This window comes from Hyaloscypha bicolor (assembly GCF_002865645.1).
Source record: "Hyaloscypha bicolor E unplaced genomic scaffold K444scaffold_49, whole genome shotgun sequence".
Classification (NCBI taxonomy): domain Eukaryota; kingdom Fungi; phylum Ascomycota; class Leotiomycetes; order Helotiales; family Hyaloscyphaceae; genus Hyaloscypha; species Hyaloscypha bicolor.
Window position 1 is genome coordinate 109062 of NW_020194551.1, and position 19712 is coordinate 128773.

General features: G+C 49.0%; 7 protein-coding genes across 7 annotated transcripts; 3 read left to right on the forward strand and 4 right to left on the reverse strand.

The window, feature by feature from the left end:
• Window positions 1-43: 43 nt before the first annotated feature.
• On the reverse strand, window positions 44-816 carry K444DRAFT_522185 (uncharacterized protein; the record flags this gene model as incomplete). Its single annotated transcript, XM_024874188.1, has 2 exons — window positions 44-265; window positions 316-816. The coding sequence occupies 2 exons, from the start codon at window positions 814-816 to the stop codon at window positions 44-46; spliced, it is 723 nt and encodes a 240-aa protein (XP_024740662.1).
• A 359-nt stretch (window positions 817-1175) lies between these two features.
• Window positions 1176-2111, reverse strand: K444DRAFT_522224 (uncharacterized protein; the record flags this gene model as incomplete). The annotated part of the gene is made up of 2 exons (XM_024874192.1): window positions 1176-1885; window positions 1934-2111. 2 exons carry the CDS (start codon window positions 2109-2111, stop codon window positions 1176-1178), a joined length of 888 nt encoding a protein of 295 aa, XP_024740663.1.
• A 630-nt stretch (window positions 2112-2741) lies between these two features.
• K444DRAFT_506178 (uncharacterized protein) lies at window positions 2742-3230 on the forward strand (the record flags this gene model as incomplete). The annotated part of the gene is made up of 1 exon (XM_024873393.1): window positions 2742-3230. A coding segment is annotated over one exon (489 nt), but the record flags the coding sequence as incomplete, so codon positions are not given.
• K444DRAFT_584078 (uncharacterized protein) lies at window positions 3126-4874 on the reverse strand. Its single transcript, XM_024877848.1, has 2 exons — window positions 4325-4874; window positions 3126-4271 (listed from the first exon to the last, which is right to left on the reverse strand). Exons 1-2 carry the CDS (start codon window positions 4407-4409, stop codon window positions 3283-3285), a joined length of 1074 nt encoding a protein of 357 aa, XP_024740665.1. The 5' UTR covers window positions 4410-4874; the 3' UTR covers window positions 3126-3282.
• A 1066-nt stretch (window positions 4875-5940) lies between these two features.
• K444DRAFT_522289 (dihydroxyacetone kinase) lies at window positions 5941-7974 on the forward strand (the record flags this gene model as incomplete). Its single annotated transcript, XM_024874198.1, has 6 exons — window positions 5941-6424; window positions 6475-6668; window positions 6715-6916; window positions 6968-7246; window positions 7296-7430; window positions 7484-7974. 6 exons carry the CDS (start codon window positions 5941-5943, stop codon window positions 7972-7974), a joined length of 1785 nt encoding a protein of 594 aa, XP_024740666.1.
• Window positions 7975-8316: 342 nt separating this feature from the next.
• Window positions 8317-8753, reverse strand: K444DRAFT_584091 (uncharacterized protein; the record flags this gene model as incomplete). The annotated part of the gene is made up of 2 exons (XM_024877849.1): window positions 8452-8753; window positions 8317-8397 (listed from the first exon to the last, which is right to left on the reverse strand). The coding sequence occupies exons 1-2, from the start codon at window positions 8716-8718 to the stop codon at window positions 8317-8319; spliced, it is 348 nt and encodes a 115-aa protein (XP_024740667.1). The 5' UTR covers window positions 8719-8753.
• A 172-nt stretch (window positions 8754-8925) lies between these two features.
• K444DRAFT_522142 (protein kinase-like protein rad3) lies at window positions 8926-16837 on the forward strand (the record flags this gene model as incomplete). Its single annotated transcript, XM_024874182.1, has 12 exons — window positions 8926-9538; window positions 9591-10252; window positions 10300-10556; window positions 10606-11013; window positions 11065-11217; window positions 11270-11366; window positions 11413-11889; window positions 11937-12176; window positions 12225-13472; window positions 13523-14006; window positions 14056-14533; window positions 14581-16837. 12 exons carry the CDS (start codon window positions 8926-8928, stop codon window positions 16835-16837), a joined length of 7374 nt encoding a protein of 2457 aa, XP_024740668.1.
• Between the last annotated feature and the right edge of the window lie 2875 nt (window positions 16838-19712).

Consider the following 19712-nt stretch of genomic DNA (forward strand, 5'->3'; position numbering starts at 1 on the left):
GAAAGTGGGGTGGAGATGAAACCTCTGTTGAGAACTGGTAACTTCATTCAATATCCGCCAAACTCCTCAAAGTATCCCCCCTCCTCACCGGCCGTCTAGCCACCAGCGGCTCCTCTTGACTCCTCAACAAAATAGCATGAAACCCCTCCACCTTCCTACAATAGTGCCCCACACCCACACCGTCAATCACCGTCACCTCCTCCCCCGTCCTCAACTTTCCAGTAAAAGACGGCTCAATCGTGTCATCAGCTGAACACATAATGCCCTTTCCATTGTCAGTTTCTTGCCCACCTCAAGGAACATATCTATATTCACCTGGGTAATATAATCCAAACAATGCTCCAAATGCTCCTCCGCCGACATCTCACCCTCCTCAAGCTGATGGGGCGGGGCTTGCAATCCCCTCCTACCCTTAACCCCATGCTGGTAGCCCTTCCCTCTCAGCACAGCTCTCAGCATCTCCACACAATGCAGCTGATGGAACATCGACACCCCATAGCTTACTGCTTCCTCCTCTCCCTCCTCACGCATGCGGAGGAAGCCATTGCTTCCATCTATGGCGATTACCTGTCGTGCTTGGGAGAGGAGTGATTGATAGTCGGGATCTGAGGGGTTGAGGGCGTCGTGGAAGAAAGTCTGGAAGGAGGTCCCGAGGGAGGGTGTGTCGGTTGGTTTGGGAGCGTAGGAGAAGAGACGTGAGAGGTTTCGAGTGGAATGGCCGAAGAGGATATATGAGAGGGAGATGAAGGTGATTAGGATGAATACTATGAGGAAAATCGAGCGCGTAAAGGTTGGTGACTTGTGGTAATTGGCCATCGTGTAGAGGTATGAGGATTACTGGACGGATATGGCAAGCTCTGGCCCAAAATGCTCCAAGGTGATTTTCTCAGCTTAGTTCAACAGTTTGCTCGACCCAGGCTAGGGATTGAACATGGAGTCGGACCTCACGTGTCACTATGTGGATGAATGCTTCCCTAGTGAGCAGTCAGAAAGTGTAGGATGACCTGTCGTGACACAAGCGAGCCGAGTGCTGACTTTGGTGAACTCCGACCAATCAGAATAATTCACTGCTTCAGACATGCAGACTCGAGATTGAGTTCTAGTTGACCATAGAAACTCGAAGCACAAGACGTTGACAGGAAATTTAAGCGGCATTGCAGGATCTTAATTGCCACCTAAGCAATCTCCCCATCCGGATCCGCATTCTCAAGCAGCTCCTCCAACTCCTCCTTTTCCTCCTCACTCTCAAACTCCCACCCATTGACCTCCTTAAACTTCCTACTCATCTTCATGTACGGATACCCCTCCGGCCTCTTCAACGCCACGAAACTCTCCTCATCTAACCCATTCTTCTCCTGCCACTCCATAACCGCGCTAAAATCCTTACACTGATGATTGATATTGAAATCCGGAAAAGGGTGCACGAGGGTGTCAGTCCAGATATGCGTATAAACATCCGTATTCGCATTGCACATGATATTCTGCAGCAGCAGATACACACAATGACTCAAATGCAACCTATGGAATTCAGTAGTATCGTTCCAGACATTGGGGTACGATTCTCCGTAGTAGTATTCGAAATGCGCCTCTCGCCGTAGAGCGTCCAGACAATGGATTTGGTGGAATACGTCGATGCGTCCGAAGTAGGACTCGTTGCCGTGGCCCCATGATGGCGGGATTTGGACGCTACGAGAAGGGTCTTTGCCGATTGCTTCTACTTGGGAGCGGGAGAGGGGGACAGGGCGCGTGTCGACGAGCGCCTGCCAGGCCATGTCGACGGCGTCGGAGGGGGGCTCGCGGTAGATTACGGGCGGGTTGCGTTGGAGGAGGGTGGCGTCCATGCGTTTTGGGGAGATGCGGATGTCGGTTTCGTCGAGTATGGGTGCTAGAAGTGTTTAGATTTGTAGTATATAAGAGTGTACAAAGAGCTTACAAGGTATTGACATCTGTTTGAGAAGGTGATTCCTCGACTGAGCGGTGATTTTGTCGGTGTATCGCAGAGAAGGGGGCCGTAAAGACATGATGAACATCGTACTCGATATTAACAAAAGCAGAATATTGAGAATCACAAAGCAGCCCATTGACGGCCACGGCCTTCTAGACTCCCTCATCCGTGGTAACATCGTCTCCACCTTCTCCTCGCTCGATGACGAGAAGTTTGATTCTGAGTTTGTGCCTGTGAGACGAGCATATTTCGCTTTTCTGGAATTGAACATTCTGAATCAGGTTCCTGGCGTCCACTGCGCTGTCTCGGCAGAATGTGGTAGCTTCCAGATCAACTTTGGGGTGGAGGGTAATCTTTGGCCTCTCCCCTTTCCGAAGCGAGGTCAGTGTTGTGGTGGGGCGTCATCGCTCGCCTTGGCGCTGTCAGCCAACAATCGACTCTCGTCGGCCTAGAGACTTGGTTGTTAGCTAAGCATCATGACGGAAATACCCACTTACTATTATCACCATTATCATTTCGTTGGCGTATCTATCGTGGGATCTGTCAGTCAAATGCAATGTTCTACTACGAAAAACTCACGAACGGCTATTCCTCAGATTCAGATCATGAGGACCCAATCCCCCACCATGACCTCCCCGCCCGAGGAGGTAGGCTCTCCCGCCTCTTCCGTTGTCGCTGCACCTTCATAACCTTCTTCCTCCTCGCCATCATCTCCGCCACCGCAGCACTGACTTTGCATTTCGACCTCTCATCCCACCACATCTCCTCCTACATCCCCAAACTCCACTACGGGCCCAATGAACCCTCAACCCTCACATGCGGCTCAACGCGTCCCGAAGCCCTCGCAAAAAACTGTACACTCGACATCATGGCCGACGCCTGGCTACCGCCAGCATGCTACAACTCCACCTCCGCCTCCCTCTCCCTCGACCCCTCCACAATTCTCTCCAACCTAACTGGCGCGGGGATATTTGATTGGTACCGCGACGAAAACCACACTCTCCCTCTCCCACTCGCTCAGATCTCAGCAATCGATGAGTTGAGAGCGTATACGTGGCAAGTCTACCACCTAGCACACTGTATGTACTCCTGGACCACCACTGTGCGGGCAATGAACAGGGTTAGGGAGGGGGAGAGAGATGTTTGGATAGATCAAAGACTATTGAGTGAGGAGCATGTGCATCATTGCGCAATGGTGCTGGCGGGGAATGGGGGCGAGGAGGGGGTGCTGAGGGGGACGCAAGTGGAAGTTAGGTTTACGCTGGGGACGTGCGTTAGGTTGGATGAGGTGGGGAAGGGGATTTGGAAGCATGAGAGATAGAGATTTGGATTGAATGTCAACATACAATTCCCTGATTGTGAATGCTCTCCCCAATGCCAACCCCGAAATCAGCACCTTCTCTCATTAAAAGGAGAATCATCTCCTCGTTCTCCATCTCTGCAGCTATGTGCACAGGTCCTACACCCTTGTAGTCTACTATATCTGTATCCGCTCCCGCTTTCGAAAGCTTGGCTGCAACGGCTATGTGGCCGTTCAGGACTGCGAGGTGCAAGGCTGTGCGGCCGTAGAAGTCTGGGGCGTCGATGTCGATTGCGGATTCGAGGAGGAGGGAGACAGCCTTGAAGGAGCCGCGTTCGGCGAGGATATGGAGGGGGGTTTTGCCTTTGTTGTTGGTAGGCGAAGATGGCGAAGGGGAAGTCAGGGATGGGGCGAAAGTTGGTGTTGGTGCTGGGGTGTTGTGATTGTGCGTTGCGAGTGGCGAGACAGGTTTTAGGACTTGTGGGTGATTTGAAGAAGGCGTGGTGGAGCTCCATCTTCGCGTGGGATGCTGCCGAGGTCGCTCGGGAGTTTCCGAAGCAGTCCGTGGCCGTGGGGTTGGCAAAAGTTGTTTTCGGGGAGGCTCGGTCACTCCAGAGGCATTGGAATGAGATTCCGAGTATTGTTGTATTGCAAAGTCCAGATCCAAAGATATATCCTCATTATATAGCCCGTTTTCGTCGAAGTAATTGTGACTTAAGTCCATAGTAGGGCTCGACGGTGACAGAGGCAATGACAGAAACTCATCTTGTTTGTCTGCCATTGATTTCGACAATGCCTCTTGATCCTTGTCTGATGGTTCTGTTCGAGACGTGAGATTCGCAGTGTGATGTTGCTGAGTAGCCGAGGCCATCGTTTCGGCACTACCGGAATGTCGGAAATCGAAATTGTGCAATCGGCATTGGCGGCATCGCTGGTGAGGCGTTTCTTCACTAGTTGAGTCCTCTCGTCGTTCTTGATCCTGCTGCGCTTCTCTTTGTTTCCTCTCCATCTCAGCGCATCGTTGACCTATTGTAAACATTAGCCAGTGTAAACTGCGAGTCTAGCTTGAAATCACTTACGACGCTTTCGCTGAGCATTACGATTCTGAATCCGTCTTCGCTCCAAGATACTCTCTGCTGATTGACGACGTTCCTGCTCTTCCATTGTTCTCAACACTATTTTGAATACATCGACGGTGAGCACTTGACTCTCCAGTACTTGATATATCTGAGCTCATTGTTCCCTCGGGCTCCCGCTTGACTGTCCATTTCTGGAAGGTAGCTAAAATCTTGAATCTGCACCACTGAGGCACAACTGTAAGCTGTGCCTCGCTCAAAGCACCAATCCTTATCGTAAGCAGCTGTATGGAATGAGCAAGAAGAAACAGGTAAGTGGCGTGTTGGTGGCGTGTTGGTTACCACGGGTAGGATTGCAGATCTCTGACTTGCAGGTTACACAAGAGGTTTGACCGACTGCAAGACTCGTAGCATGGTTCAATCAGGTTTCACGAGAATGAAGCTATACGTGAAGAGCGAGACAATGGGGACTTGAATACGCTCCTCGGAGGTTTGAAGCGCTTGGATAGAGGGAGCAGATAAGAAATGGAAGGTGAGAATTGGTCAGATTTGATCCTTCGATAACCGAAGTCCCTACTTGGGACAAAGAAAAGAAAACTTGTGTTCAACTGCCAAAGAAGACGGTCAAAATATTCGAGAGCTTCAGTCATGCAATGTCTAGGATCTAGTGACTAGTACCCCTGAATACTTACATTGGGACCTTGGGTAACGCCACTCTGAAACCTCGTTTATATCCCTTAAGTAGGAATATCAGGTGCTTTCTAGAATCGCTATTCGCTGAAGACCCTTGAGTTAGCCAGTGTTATCCTTGGACCCCTGTAAGTATTCAATGGGGATACTATCCCACCCCTTGAATAATTACGAGTGGGTCCTTTGGTAACGCCACACTAAAACTTCGTCAGTATCCCTGAATTAGGAAATATCAGGTGCTTTCGAGAGCCGCTATTCGCTATAGACCCTCGATTACGTGCCTTTAGTGGTGTGAATCGTGGCATGAGAGTGAGGCGAATGTTGGACCCACTATAAGTGTTTAGGGGGGGATAGTAAGCTTACATCAGCGTAGCATTGAGGGTCCATCGTTTTTAGATACTCATCTTCTGCACCCCTGTCGTATAACCGACATAGACAATAAATAACTTATCGTGACTCGCGGAATTGCACGAATTGCGGGGTTAAGGTTCAGGGACACGAGGAAATTGATATTGAGACGCAGGAGGATAAGTGGTCGAAGTTGCCACGATGCAGGTGTGCCCCACTTCGCACCCCGGCTGAACGGGGTCTTGGTTCGGGTTGCCGCGTTGGGCCTGCCGAACTCGCGACTGCGGGGGTCAAGTGGGGTTGAGGGGTAAATGATTCTTTAAGAAAAGATTTCATAAAACAATCTCATCCCAACGCGTCTTTGTTTTTCTCTCGTCCGAAGCTTCTTGATCACTTTGATTCCTTTCGTCCTGTCAAGAATTGATGAGACGTTGAAGCTACGAGCAAGTTTTGAGGAGCTCCGCTGCTCCGATCACGTTGCACACCAGTAATATATCTCATATGATATCACAGAACTTGAGAATATATATTTCTGAGTCTTTGATTCCTTTTCTTCTGGGTATCTGTTAGCTTGATCAATCATGTCAGCCAAACACTACTTCCCCGAAACCGCAGTCAATACTCTCGTCCCTCGGGCCCTCAAAGCCCTCTGTGCCACGAACCCCTCGCTCTCCCTCATCGAAGACCAACGGGTCGTCCTCAACAATGCCCACAACCATTCCCAAGTCTCTCTCATCTCCGGCGGTGGTTCAGGTCACGAGCCAGCCTGGTCTGGTTACGTTGGAGATGGCCTCCTTTCCGCTGTTGCATGTGGCGATATCTTTGCTAGTCCAAGCATGAAGCAGGTCCTTGCGGCCATCGCCGCTGTGCCCAGTGAGAAGGGCACGATTCTGTTAATCACGAATTACACAGGGGATAAGTTGCATTTTGGTCTTGCAGCTGAGAGAGCGTTGGCTGGCGGGTTTGCGGGCAAGTGTGTTGTGCTGCCGGCGACGGATGATGTGAGTATCGGGAGAAGCAGATGTGAGAAGGTAGGGCGAAGAGGGCTGGCAGGGAATGTCATCAGTGAGTTAGTTAACTTCAGTACTTGAAGAAGACACTGAGTAGTAGTCCAGCCATGAAGATCCTAGGTGCAGCAGCAGCGAGAGACTATAGTTTTGAGAGATGTGTGGAGATTGGGAAGGCTGTGAATAAGCAGTTGGTTTCCATTGGATCTGCATTGGATCACTGCCATGTTCCAGGGAGACAGAATCATGAGAATATTGGGGATGACGTGTGTGTAATTGGTGCTGGTATTCATAATGAGCCTGTGAGACCTCCCTTGCTGGTGAGCTAGATGATGCTGACTGCTTCAGGGCGCTCAAAAAATATCGCCGTTTCCATCAGTCGAAGATCTCATATCACAGCTTCTGACACTTATCTGTGATCAAAATGATCCCGAGAGAGCATTTGTTAAGTTCAATAAGAACGACGATACAGCTCTTTTGATAAACAATTACGGTGGTCTTTCAAATCTCGAGCTCGGGGCACTGACTCAAGAGACTTTAGCCCAACTAGGTCAGTGCTAGAGGCCATGATCTCGAAAACAAAGTCCTGACGTGCGCACAGAAACGAAATGGGACATCAGACCAACAAAGATATACTCTGACGTGTTTGAAACATCGCTGAACGGGCCAGGATTCTCTATCACATTATGCAATCTAACAACCGTAGCGAAAGAAAGCAAGACATCTGTCTCGGAACTGCTTGAACTGCTTGGGGCCGAAACGAAGGCACCAGCCTGGCCAAATGTACTATCAAACACCTCGACGAAAGTGGCTCAAAAAGAGACGCCAGTTGTGGATATAGAAAAGCAGACCGATATCTCAGCAAGTGAGGATATCAAAGGTGAGACTTGATTTTGTGGTGGGGGAATAAATGCTAAATTTGGTTCTAGTTGATCCGAAGCTTTTGGACGCAACAATACGATTAGCTTGTGAGCGGGCCATCGCAGCGGAGCCAGATCTGACAAAATGGGACATGGTGATGGGAGATGGAGACTGTGGTGAAGCTGTCAAGGGTGTCAGTGAAGGTACTATCTTTCTTCAGATCCAAAGCAATATTGATACTAAGCCCATGATTCAGCAATTCTCAAAATCCTAGATAACGGAACAGCAAAATCTGGATCTGTCTTCACAGTATTACATGCAATCATCAATGCAGTGGATGATATGGGAGGCACTCTCGGAGCCATCTTCGGAATCCTCCTCGCTGCCTTCGCCACCTCACTTCGGACCCACATATCGAAAGCCACTTCTGACACAGAACTCATGAACATCTCCGCTCCATCGCTCACGCAAGCAGTTGAGTCCTTGAAACAGCACACTGGTGCGAGAGTCGGTGACAGGACGGTGATGGATGTATTACTACCATTTACGGAAACGTTGGAGAAGGAGAGGGATTTAGGGAAGGCTGTGAAGAGTGCAGAGACGGCAGCGGAGGGGACGCGGGATCTGAAGCCGAAATTTGGGAGAGCGAGCTATGTTGGTGCTGGTGGAGACGAGCAGAGATTGCCTGATCCTGGGGCTTGGGCGTTGATGGAGATGGTGAAGGGCATTTGTGATGCCAGCAATTAACGATCGAGTTGAAATTTTCCTTTTCTTCCAAGCAGAGGACTATATAATAGCCTTGTGCCCTTTAACACAGGAGTGATACGCCATAACGTATCTTTCTGTCTAAGAATCCCGTCATCCGGCCGAATTGGAGTAGAGTTGAGTTTCTAGCCACAGCTTACTCGCGCGTGTCAACTTGGTGCTGCCCACGCTTCGCTGTAGTCTCCCAATGAAACAGCTGTGTGCTCCCTTGACCACCTTGATTCTTCGCCGACGTGACATGCGCGCTGGGACAGCCCGACATATCGTCATTCGATCTTCGTCCGCTCTCGTCGCGAATCGACCAACCGACCAACCAGTTCCTCATTATATCACACCATCATGTTCCCCCGGAAGTCTCTTAACTCGCTTCTGTTCCCAATCATCCAGATCCTTTGCCGCGAGTCTCTGTACCAATTCATCAGCCTGTTTCCAATTCCATCGGTAGACTCTGCCACTCACATAATACTCTTCCTTCATGTCAACTCTTCGTCCCGCCTTCCCAATACCCAATTCCTCCTCCTTACTCATCCTCCGCACTCTCCTGTCGTGCTTCTCATACCGTATCGCAGTTGCGGGTGTTAGGAAGAAGGATCCTGCTACCATTGTAACGATGAAGGGCAGGCCGAAGAGAAGGAACGGGTGGCGGGCGAGGGAGGAACGGTAGCGGGATGCGATTGTATTGGCTTCCGCTGCAGAGCGGAACTTCTTGTTGGGGAAGACTGCCATGCTGAGCTTGGATTTGCAGATATCGTGCACGTAGGATGGTTGTGGGCAGGGTTTGTTGGCGGAAGAGAGGTTTGATGAAGCCAAGCCCCACTTTAATTTTCGATCACGTGCTACCGCGTAAACTTTCTCGAACGCGTTCTTCCCTTCCACCCCACTTCATGTCTTGATCTCACGAAAACACAACCATCCTACCATGGCAAACACATAATGGCCCCCATATCTCGCAGTGCCTCCGCCAAAACCCGGCTCAATGGCCCTGAAAACGCGGCCACGGGGGCCTACGACGCTCCTCCGTCAACTATGGCCGCACAGCTCATCAGCAACTTGTCAACAACGAACGAACCTTCACGGCCGGCCGAGCGAGATGACCTCAAGCGGCTCATGGCCGAGGTGCTTGAGCATGACGCGAATGAAACCGATGATATCGACTTGAAGCTGAGCCATAAGCACAAGCTGATATATGTATTTGCACGTGCTGTGTTGGAGAGACTGAGCACTGATGACCCGTTCATGAATCAGGCCCACCTGGTCGGTCAGGCTTCGGATGCGCTGGAAATCTTCATAGTAGCCGTCAGGGAGCTTCCGGGCGTATTGGATTATGTGTTGCCAGCAGGAGTCACCTTGCAAAACCGGGGCCAAGAACCTCTCTGGACGTGGCTGTTTCCTCGAGTTCTGACACTGCTCGGTCGACGGCATTGTGAAAACCTGACAGAAAAGGTCAAAGACTTTTTTTATGTCTCGTTTCAGGCTGCTGGTAGATCTCCAAAGCATTGGAATCTCACTTCGTTCATCTTCACTTACCTGAAGGAAAGCGTCACAAGTATGTTCATGCTTAACCCACTGATATTTTCACCACGACTTACCATAATTAGCCACCTTGGATCGCTTGCAAAACCCCAACATCCTGTCTCACACCCAGGTGGTAGACATCATGCTTCCTTCTGATGACATGAGCCGCTTTGTGTCCTTTATTGCAGGTAGTGAAGGTCCCCCGAGCTCCGCAGTCGACTGCACCTATGTCATTCGAGATGTTACGGAAAGTCTCGATCATGCTAGGAATGTATTGTCAACGCTGGTTGATGTGTCTATGGCCGCCGTAGCTTCCTACGATGCAACGCCAGCCTTTCAGGATTACGTAGGCTGGCTCCTCGACTCATTCCTGGTGACACACGAGTTGCACAAGAAGTGGCGAGGAAACCCTTCATTGCACCCATCGTGTTCCGATTTCTGTTTGCTTCCCTTCTGTTCCGTTCATGCCCTCCTGACTGCTCTTCGAGAAACCCTTTCCACCTCTCTATTGCGAAAGGGATATTATTTGCTGTCAATGTTCTGTGCAGACTTGTTTGGTGACCCCATACAACTATCGAAAAGCTCGATTCAACTCAATCTTTGTAGCAGCATCATGAACCTGGCCGCCGGCTGTCACAAATATGATTCTGTGCGCAGAGCAGTATCTTTACATCTGATGCCCATCGTTCACTCAGCCTTCACCAATGAAAATACAGCCATTGGCGGGATGGGTAATGATCTGAAGGTGGAGAAAATCATGCCCTCAGAGAGACACTGCTAATAATATGACAGATTCCCTGCGTAGCACTGTGCGGGGCGTGCGAAGTAGACGTTCCCACTGGACTTGATCTGAATGGAGTCCGAGAATGCGAAAACCAGAACCTCGTTTTGGAATTTCAGTGTTTGGATCTCAGCATCGAACATCCACAAAAGGACCCGTCTGAAAATGGACCACCGAGCAAACGACAGAAGTTAGACGAAGGGCCACATCTTTTTGAACGGATTACAAGTAGTCTTTACACGTTATTTGGTGGGGTACAAACCGCTGAGTGAGTTTTCTGTGCAGCCTTTCAATCATTCCTGATAACAAATATGTAGGGCGAGCTTCGCTGCTTTGAACGAGGAAGATCAGTGTAAAGCTATTGAACTTCTTGGCCTCGTACCCTGCGGGGCGTCCGGTTACCTGAGGGCCACTTGTACAACGTACGCGATCACTAACCCAAAATGTCCGCTATGCGAGGACATACCAAATCCAGAGCAAGTTGAGCGAGGTGAATCTATGTGCCAAGAGATCAGCGTTGAAGCAATCCAGATCTTTGGCAACTTGATCAAGTCCCCAGCCTTCGGAACGGCCAAGCGACCTCGAGTTCTAGCAATGTTGATGCTCAAGAAGTTCGCTTTGCATTATGAGGACCCCGAGTTTCTTGACTTGGAGAAGTCTCCGCTGGGTCAATGGTGTTTAGGCTCTCTGAAAAGCTCGGTCCGAGAGCTACGCATTGCTGCTGGGTAATATCTTCCTGTGCCTTATTTTACCAATTCTGACGAAATACTTCACAGTCGCACTCTGCCTGGATTCTTACGTGGCTCGCCATTGGAACCCTTGACAAAGAAGAACAGAGTCACCACGTTCATGTTCTTACGTTCATTTTCTGAGGAAAAGAGCAACCATTTGCATGAAACCTGCATTCTTGCTTGGGGGCAGCTGGGACGGTAAGTTTGCCTCCATGGTACACATGCTGAAAAGGTACTAAATCGGTGGCAGGAGCGCTGATGACGACGAACTCAATTTTGTACTTTTGAGTCTGGTTACTTACTTGGGCCATAGAAATCCACTTGTTTCTGGGGCGTCTTTCAATGAAGTAAGTTGCTGACCGAAGGCCGAGATGTACATACTGACTTGGATAGATTCTCAGGCTTGCTAAAGCAAGAAACGTCACTGTTGAGCGTCTGTTCAGCCCCTGTTGGGGCACTGTTGCTATTGAAGTAGTTAAAGACCTTCTCGTTAAGCCTCAGACTGCTCAGCTGATGGCTGATTTGCTGGGAATGTCTGTTTCAGAGTTCCTCGTTCTAACCCAGTCCCATACACTGCCCTGGCTAGTCTTAAACCAGCAGGCTGTGGTAGTCAAGCGGATCGCTGAAGCTCGGAGAGCGCCCGAAACGTCAGTGATGTGCATGGACCCAATAAATTGGTGTCCTATCTTGGCTCTTCTGCTTGTTCAGCCAGTACCTGATATGGAACTTTATGTGTTGGCTACCTTAAGAAGAGCTGTAATAGGTTTCAAAGAATGTGATCTCTCATTGTTGATCCGCGTTGAACCTGCCTCCACAGCCCTCTGCTTGCTAAAGGCTGCAGGAGAGGCTGATGAGGGCAAGAAATCTCGAGTAAGTGATCTTGTTGCCAATGGAAGGGGTCGCCTAACATTTGACAGATTCGAGTTGCTTTGCAGTTCCTTGCTTCCCGTGCTCCTTCTACTGATGGCAATCAAAAGAAGGGCAATCCTGTCGGCGCATTCCTTGAAATGCATGTTCTAGGCCTTGTTACCCGTATATCCGAGGTTGTAAACGATTCTCGCGATGCGCACTCGGCGAAGCAGAAGGAACGTTTCGTGAATGCTATGGAGGAGCTAGTGAAGGTTGCTAAATCGCACACAAGGGTTGCTCGACCACAGGTATGTCTTCCCTGATTCTAGTATGGAGTCGCTACTTACTTACATTAGATGTGTGCCTGCTTGCAATCAGCTTTCGCTCAGAGGGAGCTTCAAACATCTGCCTTTTCGGCTTGGGCTACGATGCTTACCAGCCTGGAAGATGATGACGTGGAAACTATGCTAGAAAGCACGTTTTCTACGATTATACAGAGGTGGGACACTTTCGACGAAACAGCGCGGAAATGTGTTGTAGATACTCTACAGTATCTGATCGACAAGCGGGCTCGCCTCTTGCGCAACATGCTTGTCAATCTACCGTCCTTATCGCAGTTTCCCCAGCTGGCTAAGGTTGAAAAGCAGCTCAGCAACATGAGAACACCCACAGATATTGGGAACACCTTCCAAATTTTCAGTCGCAGAGTGGGCCACGAAAATTCAGGTGTTGTTGCCCAAGCTTTGGTCGAACTAAAGGCCTATCTTCGACAGCATCAATCCTTCCTCCAGGCATCGGCAGTTAGTGAGCAGCCCGATGCCGTCGTCGGTCAGCTTGTTCGAGCAATACTGGATACTTGTGTCAAGTTCAACGATTTGCACGACGTTGCTCAATTATCTGCAGAGTGCATTGGACTCATCGGCTGCCTTGATTCGAATCGAGTCGAATCCGTCCGAGAGCAGCGTGAGATGGTGATGGTCAGCAATTTCTATGATTCTGGAGAAACTCTTGATTTTGTTCTCTTCGTCTTAGAGGAATGCCTTGTTCCTGCGTTTCTCTCAGCCACGGACACCGTCCTGCAGGGATTTCTCGCCTTCGTAATGCAGGACCTGCTTGAGAAGTGTAATTTCAAGGAGATTTGTGGGCAGATCATCAAGAATGGAGTGAAAGGCTCTACCGACCTACACTACATAAAATGGCTATCATTGCCGACAAGCGTGCAGGATACCTTAACGCCATTTCTCAGTTCAAAATACGCCGTGAAAGATCTCGACCCCGTGACATACGAGTATCCGATCTTTCGCCCCGAGACGATACCTCCCACCAAACTGTATAACTATTGGATTAGGACAATGGCACTGGATCTATTGCAGAAACCCGGCAGTCCTCTTAGTGACCTTATCTTTGTTCCGCTCCGTCGTGCGATCAAAATGAAGGATGTGTCAATTCCAGGGTTTCTCCTTCCTTACTTGGTCTTGAACAATATTGTTGAAGGCAGCGATCAAAATCGAGAGGATCTTGCGCAAGAACTGCTTGCGATCTTGCAGTATCAGCCTTCTGCGGAATCTCAAATACATACGGAAGATATTAAACTGTGTATTGAGGTAAGAAAATATTTATCTAGGATATAACGTCTTTTTGCTGATTTCTGCAGGCGGTATTTCGCGTCCTGGACTACCTCGCACGTTGGGTCCAAGAAAGACAGGCGAAGAACAGCAAATCTCGCGATCAATCACCGTCCTCGGACGGCATTGATAGAGTCAATGCTCTCATAAAAATGATTCCTCCCGAGGTCATATCACGTCGTGCCGTAGAGTGCAAATCGTACTCTCGCGCGTTGTTTTACTGGGAGCAACACATTCGTCATGCGAGAAAGAATGACAAAAGCTCTGAAACCAATACTACCTTGCTACAACGTCTGCAAGAAATTTACACCCAGATTGACGAGCCAGACGGAATCGAAGGAATTTCGGCTCATCTCCATGTGCTAGACATTGACCAACAAATCCTTGCACATAGAAAAGCAGGGCGATGGACAGCCGCCCAGAGTTGGTACGAGATCAAACTTGCGGAAAATCCTGATAATATTGACACTCAATTAAATTTGTTGACGTGTCTGAAGGAGTCTGGGCAACACGGTGAGTGGCCAGCGGTGGGTACTTTGAATTCTGCTAATTCTCTCTTTAGATGTTCTGCTGAACTATGTTGAAGGTATGCACACTGCAAAACAGACTGTCTCTAGTCTGCTCCCATTTGCAACGGAAGCTTCCTGGGCCACGGGTCGATGGGCTGCATTGGAGAAATACACGTCTTCAATACCGAAAACCCCTGGCGAGGACTTCAACGTTAGCATTGGTCGTTCTCTGCTGGCACTGCATACGAAGGACACCGATCTCTTTACTTCGACCATCCAGTCACTTCGAGAACAGATTGCCTGTTCTCTCTCAACGTCAACGACTTCTTCGATCGCAGCATGCCATGACTCTATGCTCAAGTTTCATGTGCTCACAGAGCTGGAAATGATCGCAGGCACGGCTAAAGATGCTTCCACAGAACGGACAGATATCCTTGAATCTTTAAGCCGCCGATTGGAAGTGATTGGAGCTTATCTCAACGACAAGCAATATTTGCTAGGTATTAGACGTGCTGCAATGCAGTTATCAAGGTATGACTACATTCTAGCAATGCATGGCATTGTTGCTAACTTTACAGCCTCAATTTTACTAAAGGTGACATTGCATCCGCATGGCTCACGAGTGCACGGCTCGCCAGAAAAGGGAACGCAATCCATCAGTCCTTCAACGCTGTGCTCCACGCTTCAGAACTTGGCGATAAATCGGCAACCATCGAGCATGCACGACTCTTGTGGAAAGAAGGCCATCACCGGAAAGCCATCCAAAGTCTACAAGGAGCCATCGACAATAACGCATTCATATCCCACAACATAACCGCCAATGCTACAAGCTTTCCAGGCACCGAAGCAGGAGAGCAACAACAAAACCTCCTCACAGCGAGGGCGCATTTGCTACTTGCTAAATGGCTAGATAGTGCAGGTCAAACTCATTCGAATGCTCTGCGGATTCAATATCAACTAGCGGCAAAGACACATACCAACTGGGAGAAAGGTCACTATTATCTGGGCCGCCATTACAACAAGATACTCGAATCAGAAAAAGCTCTTGCACCCGAGTTAAATAGCGAAGCGTACCTCTGCGGAGAAACTGCTAAGCTCGTGGTTGAGAACTATTTGAGGTCGCTGTCCTTTGGGACGAAGTACGTTTATCAAACACTGCCGCGACTCCTTACTCTCTGGCTCGATTTGGGCACGCAAGTCAATCAACCTCTAGATCCAAAGTACGGAAACAGTCGAGAATTGATCAAGAAGGTTAGCGATCTTCGAAAGACTCACCTGGAACATTTACACGGGCGATTCCAGAAATACATATCAAAAATGCCCGCATACATATTCTATACGGCTCTCCCTCAGATTGTCGCTAGAATTGCGCATCCAAACAACGATGTCTACAAATACCTCCAGAGCATTATTTTCAAGGTCGTACAAGCACACCCACAGCAGGCATTGTGGAGTCTCCTTGCCGTATGTGCATCCCCTCAGGTGGATAGGAGGACGAGAGGCGGAACCATTCTTCAAGCTCTTCGTGCCAGTAAAAACAAAGAACCTGGATCACTCGATATCAGAGCAATAATCAAGAGCGGCGATAAGCTTGCTGAGCAACTTCTTTTGGCCTGCAATGCTGGCGAATTCCAAGGCAATCGGACGATTTGGGCAAACTTGACCAGAGACCTTGGGTTTTCTCACAAGGCCTGCATGCCAAGTTCAATGGCCATGCCGGTCGAAAGCGTCTTGACCGCAACCCTTCCAACGCTCACCGATAATGTCAAAACCCACAAAGCATTCTCTCGGGACGTAGTTACCATATCATCATTCTTGGATGAAGTGATGGTTCTCAGCTCTCTACAAAAACCACGAAAGCTTACCGCACGTGGATCGGACGGCAAAACATACGGTCTCATGTGCAAGCCAAAAGATGATCTGCGTAAAGATCAAAGACTTATGGAATTTAATAGCATGATTAACAGGTCTCTGAAGCGAGATGCAGAATCGAGCAGACGGCAATTGTATATCAAGACCTACGCTGTGACGCCCCTTAACGAGGAATGCGGAATCATTGAGTGGGTTGATGGTCTGAAAACACTTCGAGATATTCTTCTCGGTCTGTACAGGGCGATAGGAGTCCAGATAAACTATCGGGAGATCGAGACGTTTTGCGATGAGGCGTCGAAATCAACGGAGAAGCTTCCATTCTTTACTGAAAGGGTACTTGGCACTTTCCCCCCTATATTCCATAAGTGGTTCGTGCAGCAATTTCCTGAGCCTTCGACCTGGTTCGCGGCTAGACTTCGCTACACCCGGTCTTGTGCAGTCATGTCTATGGTCGGCACAATTCTCGGTCTAGGAGACCGCCATGGTGAGAATATTCTTTTCGAAGAAGGCAACGGCGGGACTTTTCACGTCGATTTCAACTGTCTTTTCGACAAAGGTCTCACCTTCGTCAGGCCTGAACGAGTGCCTTTCCGCTTGACGCACAATATGGTTGATGCAATGGGGATTTATGGATACGAGGGACCATTCCGAAAGTCCTCGGAACTCACTCTGAAACTGCTTCGTCAACACGAAGAGACGTTGATGACGATTCTCGAGGCTTTCGTGTACGATCCTACGTTGGACCTGTTGAAGAAGCCGGAAAAGAAAAAGAAAGAGGGTGCCTTTGTGGTCCCTCAGACTGCTCAAGGCGTGCTCGACAGTATCCAGAGGAAGGTCAGAGGTTTGTTGGCTGGGGAAAGTGTGCCGCTCGGAGTGGAGGGACATGTGGACGAGCTGATCAAGCAGGCGACGAACCAGACTTATCTGGCCTCGATGTATATTGGTTGGTGTGCATTTTTATAGCTGTGGTGCCACGAAGACAATTTTGGCGGCGGAACGTGGCTGTATCTGTGTGCTGACGCTGATGACACCATGCAGACGTGGCAATTGTGTAACATTGCTGTATTTGCCATGTCTCAAACATATTGTATTTACAATCATATGGTATTACCAATATCCAGCCTCCGCATCCAAACGGACAAATCGTGGGCCGGTTGAATCTGGTAATGAAGTGGGCTCATTTCCCTCAGACCACATTCCATCGCGTAACTGAACCCCACCTCATCCTCCAAAATATCTCTCAGCCCTACACTTTCCAAAGCTCCTCATACCGCGGGAGGGAGGTTAAATTCCATGTATATCCCCTCAATAGCCACACAAATCCAAGTCAGTCAATTCGACGGAAAAGGAAGCGGCAAAAGGATCATGAACACGCCGCAAGGACGAAGGATTGGTGCGCTCGTTGGTCTGAGCGTGGTGGGCATGTCATTGTTAGCGGCCAGCAAGCTGATGCCAAGTAAGAATCAGACTGTTGTTTGGGAGATTGGGGCCGAGTTGGATAGGGTTAATGGGGAGGCTGATGTGATGAGGGGGCGGGAGGCGGTTTTTGGGTGAGATGCTTTTAAGCTTGTGCGAGGTGGAGGGAAGAGGGGTTTGATGGAAATGGGCTGGGCTGATGCGTGATAGAAAAGGAGCTGGTGGTGAAGAGTTGAAGAGGTGTGGACTTGAGGAGCGGAGTGATGTGTGATGTGTGAATGGGGGATGACTGCTGGCAGTTAATGGAGGCGGAATCGACTGATGATTTGGTATATTTGGTGGTTGACTCAAAGTTGAGATGGCCACTTGAAGCATGCTCGTTATTCAACATGAACAAACTTTTGTGCTACATCACAGTGTATTACTGCCTCTTCTTCTATTTCGCCGCAAACACTCTGTTCTCGTTTCCATACTTTACAACTCAACTTCAAGTCTCCGACAAACCGCTAGAACAGAACATTCAAGCCAATTTAAAGTTACAGGCTACGGTGCAGGCACATCTCAAAGAGAGAAAAATGCCCAGCAGGATACTTGGGGACGGCACCCGAATGCCTACCCGACCTTTCTCGAATTACAAAAACAGATTCTTCTGCATGAAGCATAACTGCAACGCTTTGTTCTTCACGGAAAACATGCTGAAGAATCATGAAACGTTTTGTCATTCGGAGCATCCGCTTGTAGGCGAGGATGCATCTGAGACGGAGCAAATGGACAACAGAAGAATTCGAGGGAGGCCTGAAGATGTAATTGTGGATGTGGAGATGGTGGGAAAGGAGCCAGCAGACGAGGGTAAGGTGTATCGGACGATGTTTAAGATGGCTTTCGAATTCTTTGACAACTTTTTGGGGAGGGGAAAGAGCGGTGAGACACCAGGTGGTGAGGTGGAGGGAAGGAATTTGGTGGAGTCAGTTTGAGTATTCATTGGATCAATCAAGGTATTTGCTAGGCAGACTCCTCTTTGCTTTGTGAATCATGTGCAAAACCCATTCCTTGGGTGTCGTTATGCTTTGAGAATATTTATACAAACTCATTCAATTTCGGTTTCCGATGCCTCAAACATTCTCTCGGGGCGTCAAAGAGAATCAAACATATTTACCTAGAGCCTCACTCGCTGCCAACAAACCCAGAAAAGGCAAATCAAGTACGCTCTCAACATGTCTGAATCAACGCTAATAGAGCTTTCCAATCGCTATCAAAACCACAATCCTAAAATCGTGGGCAAAACAGGGAAAAAAGCAGAGCAAGTGTCAAACTCGGAGTCGTCAAGAGAAACACCAGCGGAGAACAGCCGGAACCAGAACGCGAACATCAACTTGAAGACTTCTACCACTCATCCCACTCGACATAAGCTGGGAGAGAAAGCCAACAGTTTCTTCGAAGAAAGAAACAATCGACCTAGCACAAGGTGGATGTCACTCTTGCACAGGAATCTGGCTGCGAATCCAGGGTCGAGTCAGCATTCTGGGTAGGATAACTCAGGGTAGGGCGATATGAAGATCCAAGGCAGAAGCGAAGACAGCCAGCGAGTGAAGCATGCTCCACCATCTTAGCATCTCAGGTGGTTTCATGCATGGGGGGGGGGCTGGGACAACTGTGAACATGTGTTGGCTGGAGGGATGGGCTTGGTGAACAGCGATGAGAGTCAATACAATAAAGCATCAGTTGGGTACGCTTGAACGTAATTCATGCAGTTGTGGCCTCAATATCATGAAGTCTTTCCCAGACTCTCTGCTTGCTCCACAGCTCCCCCCCCCAGTATTTGTACAGCACGCTTCCGTTCTCAAAATATGAACATCCAATACCCAGCAGACTAATAATGAACCTCTCATGCAGTAGAAATCCCTAGAAGATAGGCCTCGAGGGTGTCACTTAACATTGCCAGTGAAAGGCCGGGGTCAGCACGGCTTGCGAAAATGCTGAAACGTATTTCGAATCGCGAAGGAAAATATAATACAAAGCTCAGTCTATGAGAGTCAGTGGCAAATAAATGGTGGAGATGGCAGTAGGTGTATTCTAGCATGCCTTTGAAGAGGGTTGTGGTGTTGCTTACAGCCTTATGTTGGGCTTGCAGAAAGAAGCTGGGGAGTGTGCCGATTCACAGCTGAACATGTTGCCGATTTCGAGCAGCATTTTGTGCTGGGGCTTTGTTGATTTTCTCATTTCCTGTTTAATATCATTATTGAACTCTCAAGTTATAAGATAGTGATCAAAGGGTGGGAAAGGGTATCATGTTGCATATTTTTCTTTGAAGTGTCGGAGGCGGTGAACAGGAGGAGAGAACAATCGTACCGAACTCGAATCCCGACCCCAAAGAACTCTTCTCTTGATGATCTCTGATCTCGCACACAATGCACTTGCTACA

What these genes read in the sequence shown, in the direction of transcription:
- K444DRAFT_584078 (XM_024877848.1), bottom strand. Translation starts at nt 4,409, where the DNA reads ATGGAAGAGCAGGAACGTCGTCAATCAGCAGAGAGTATCTTGGAGCGA. An exon ending in TAATGCTCAGCGAAAGCGTC is followed by an intron (nt 4,272 to 4,324) that starts GTAAGTGATTTC and finishes TGTTTACAATAG; the next exon opens with GTCAACGATGCGCTGAGATG.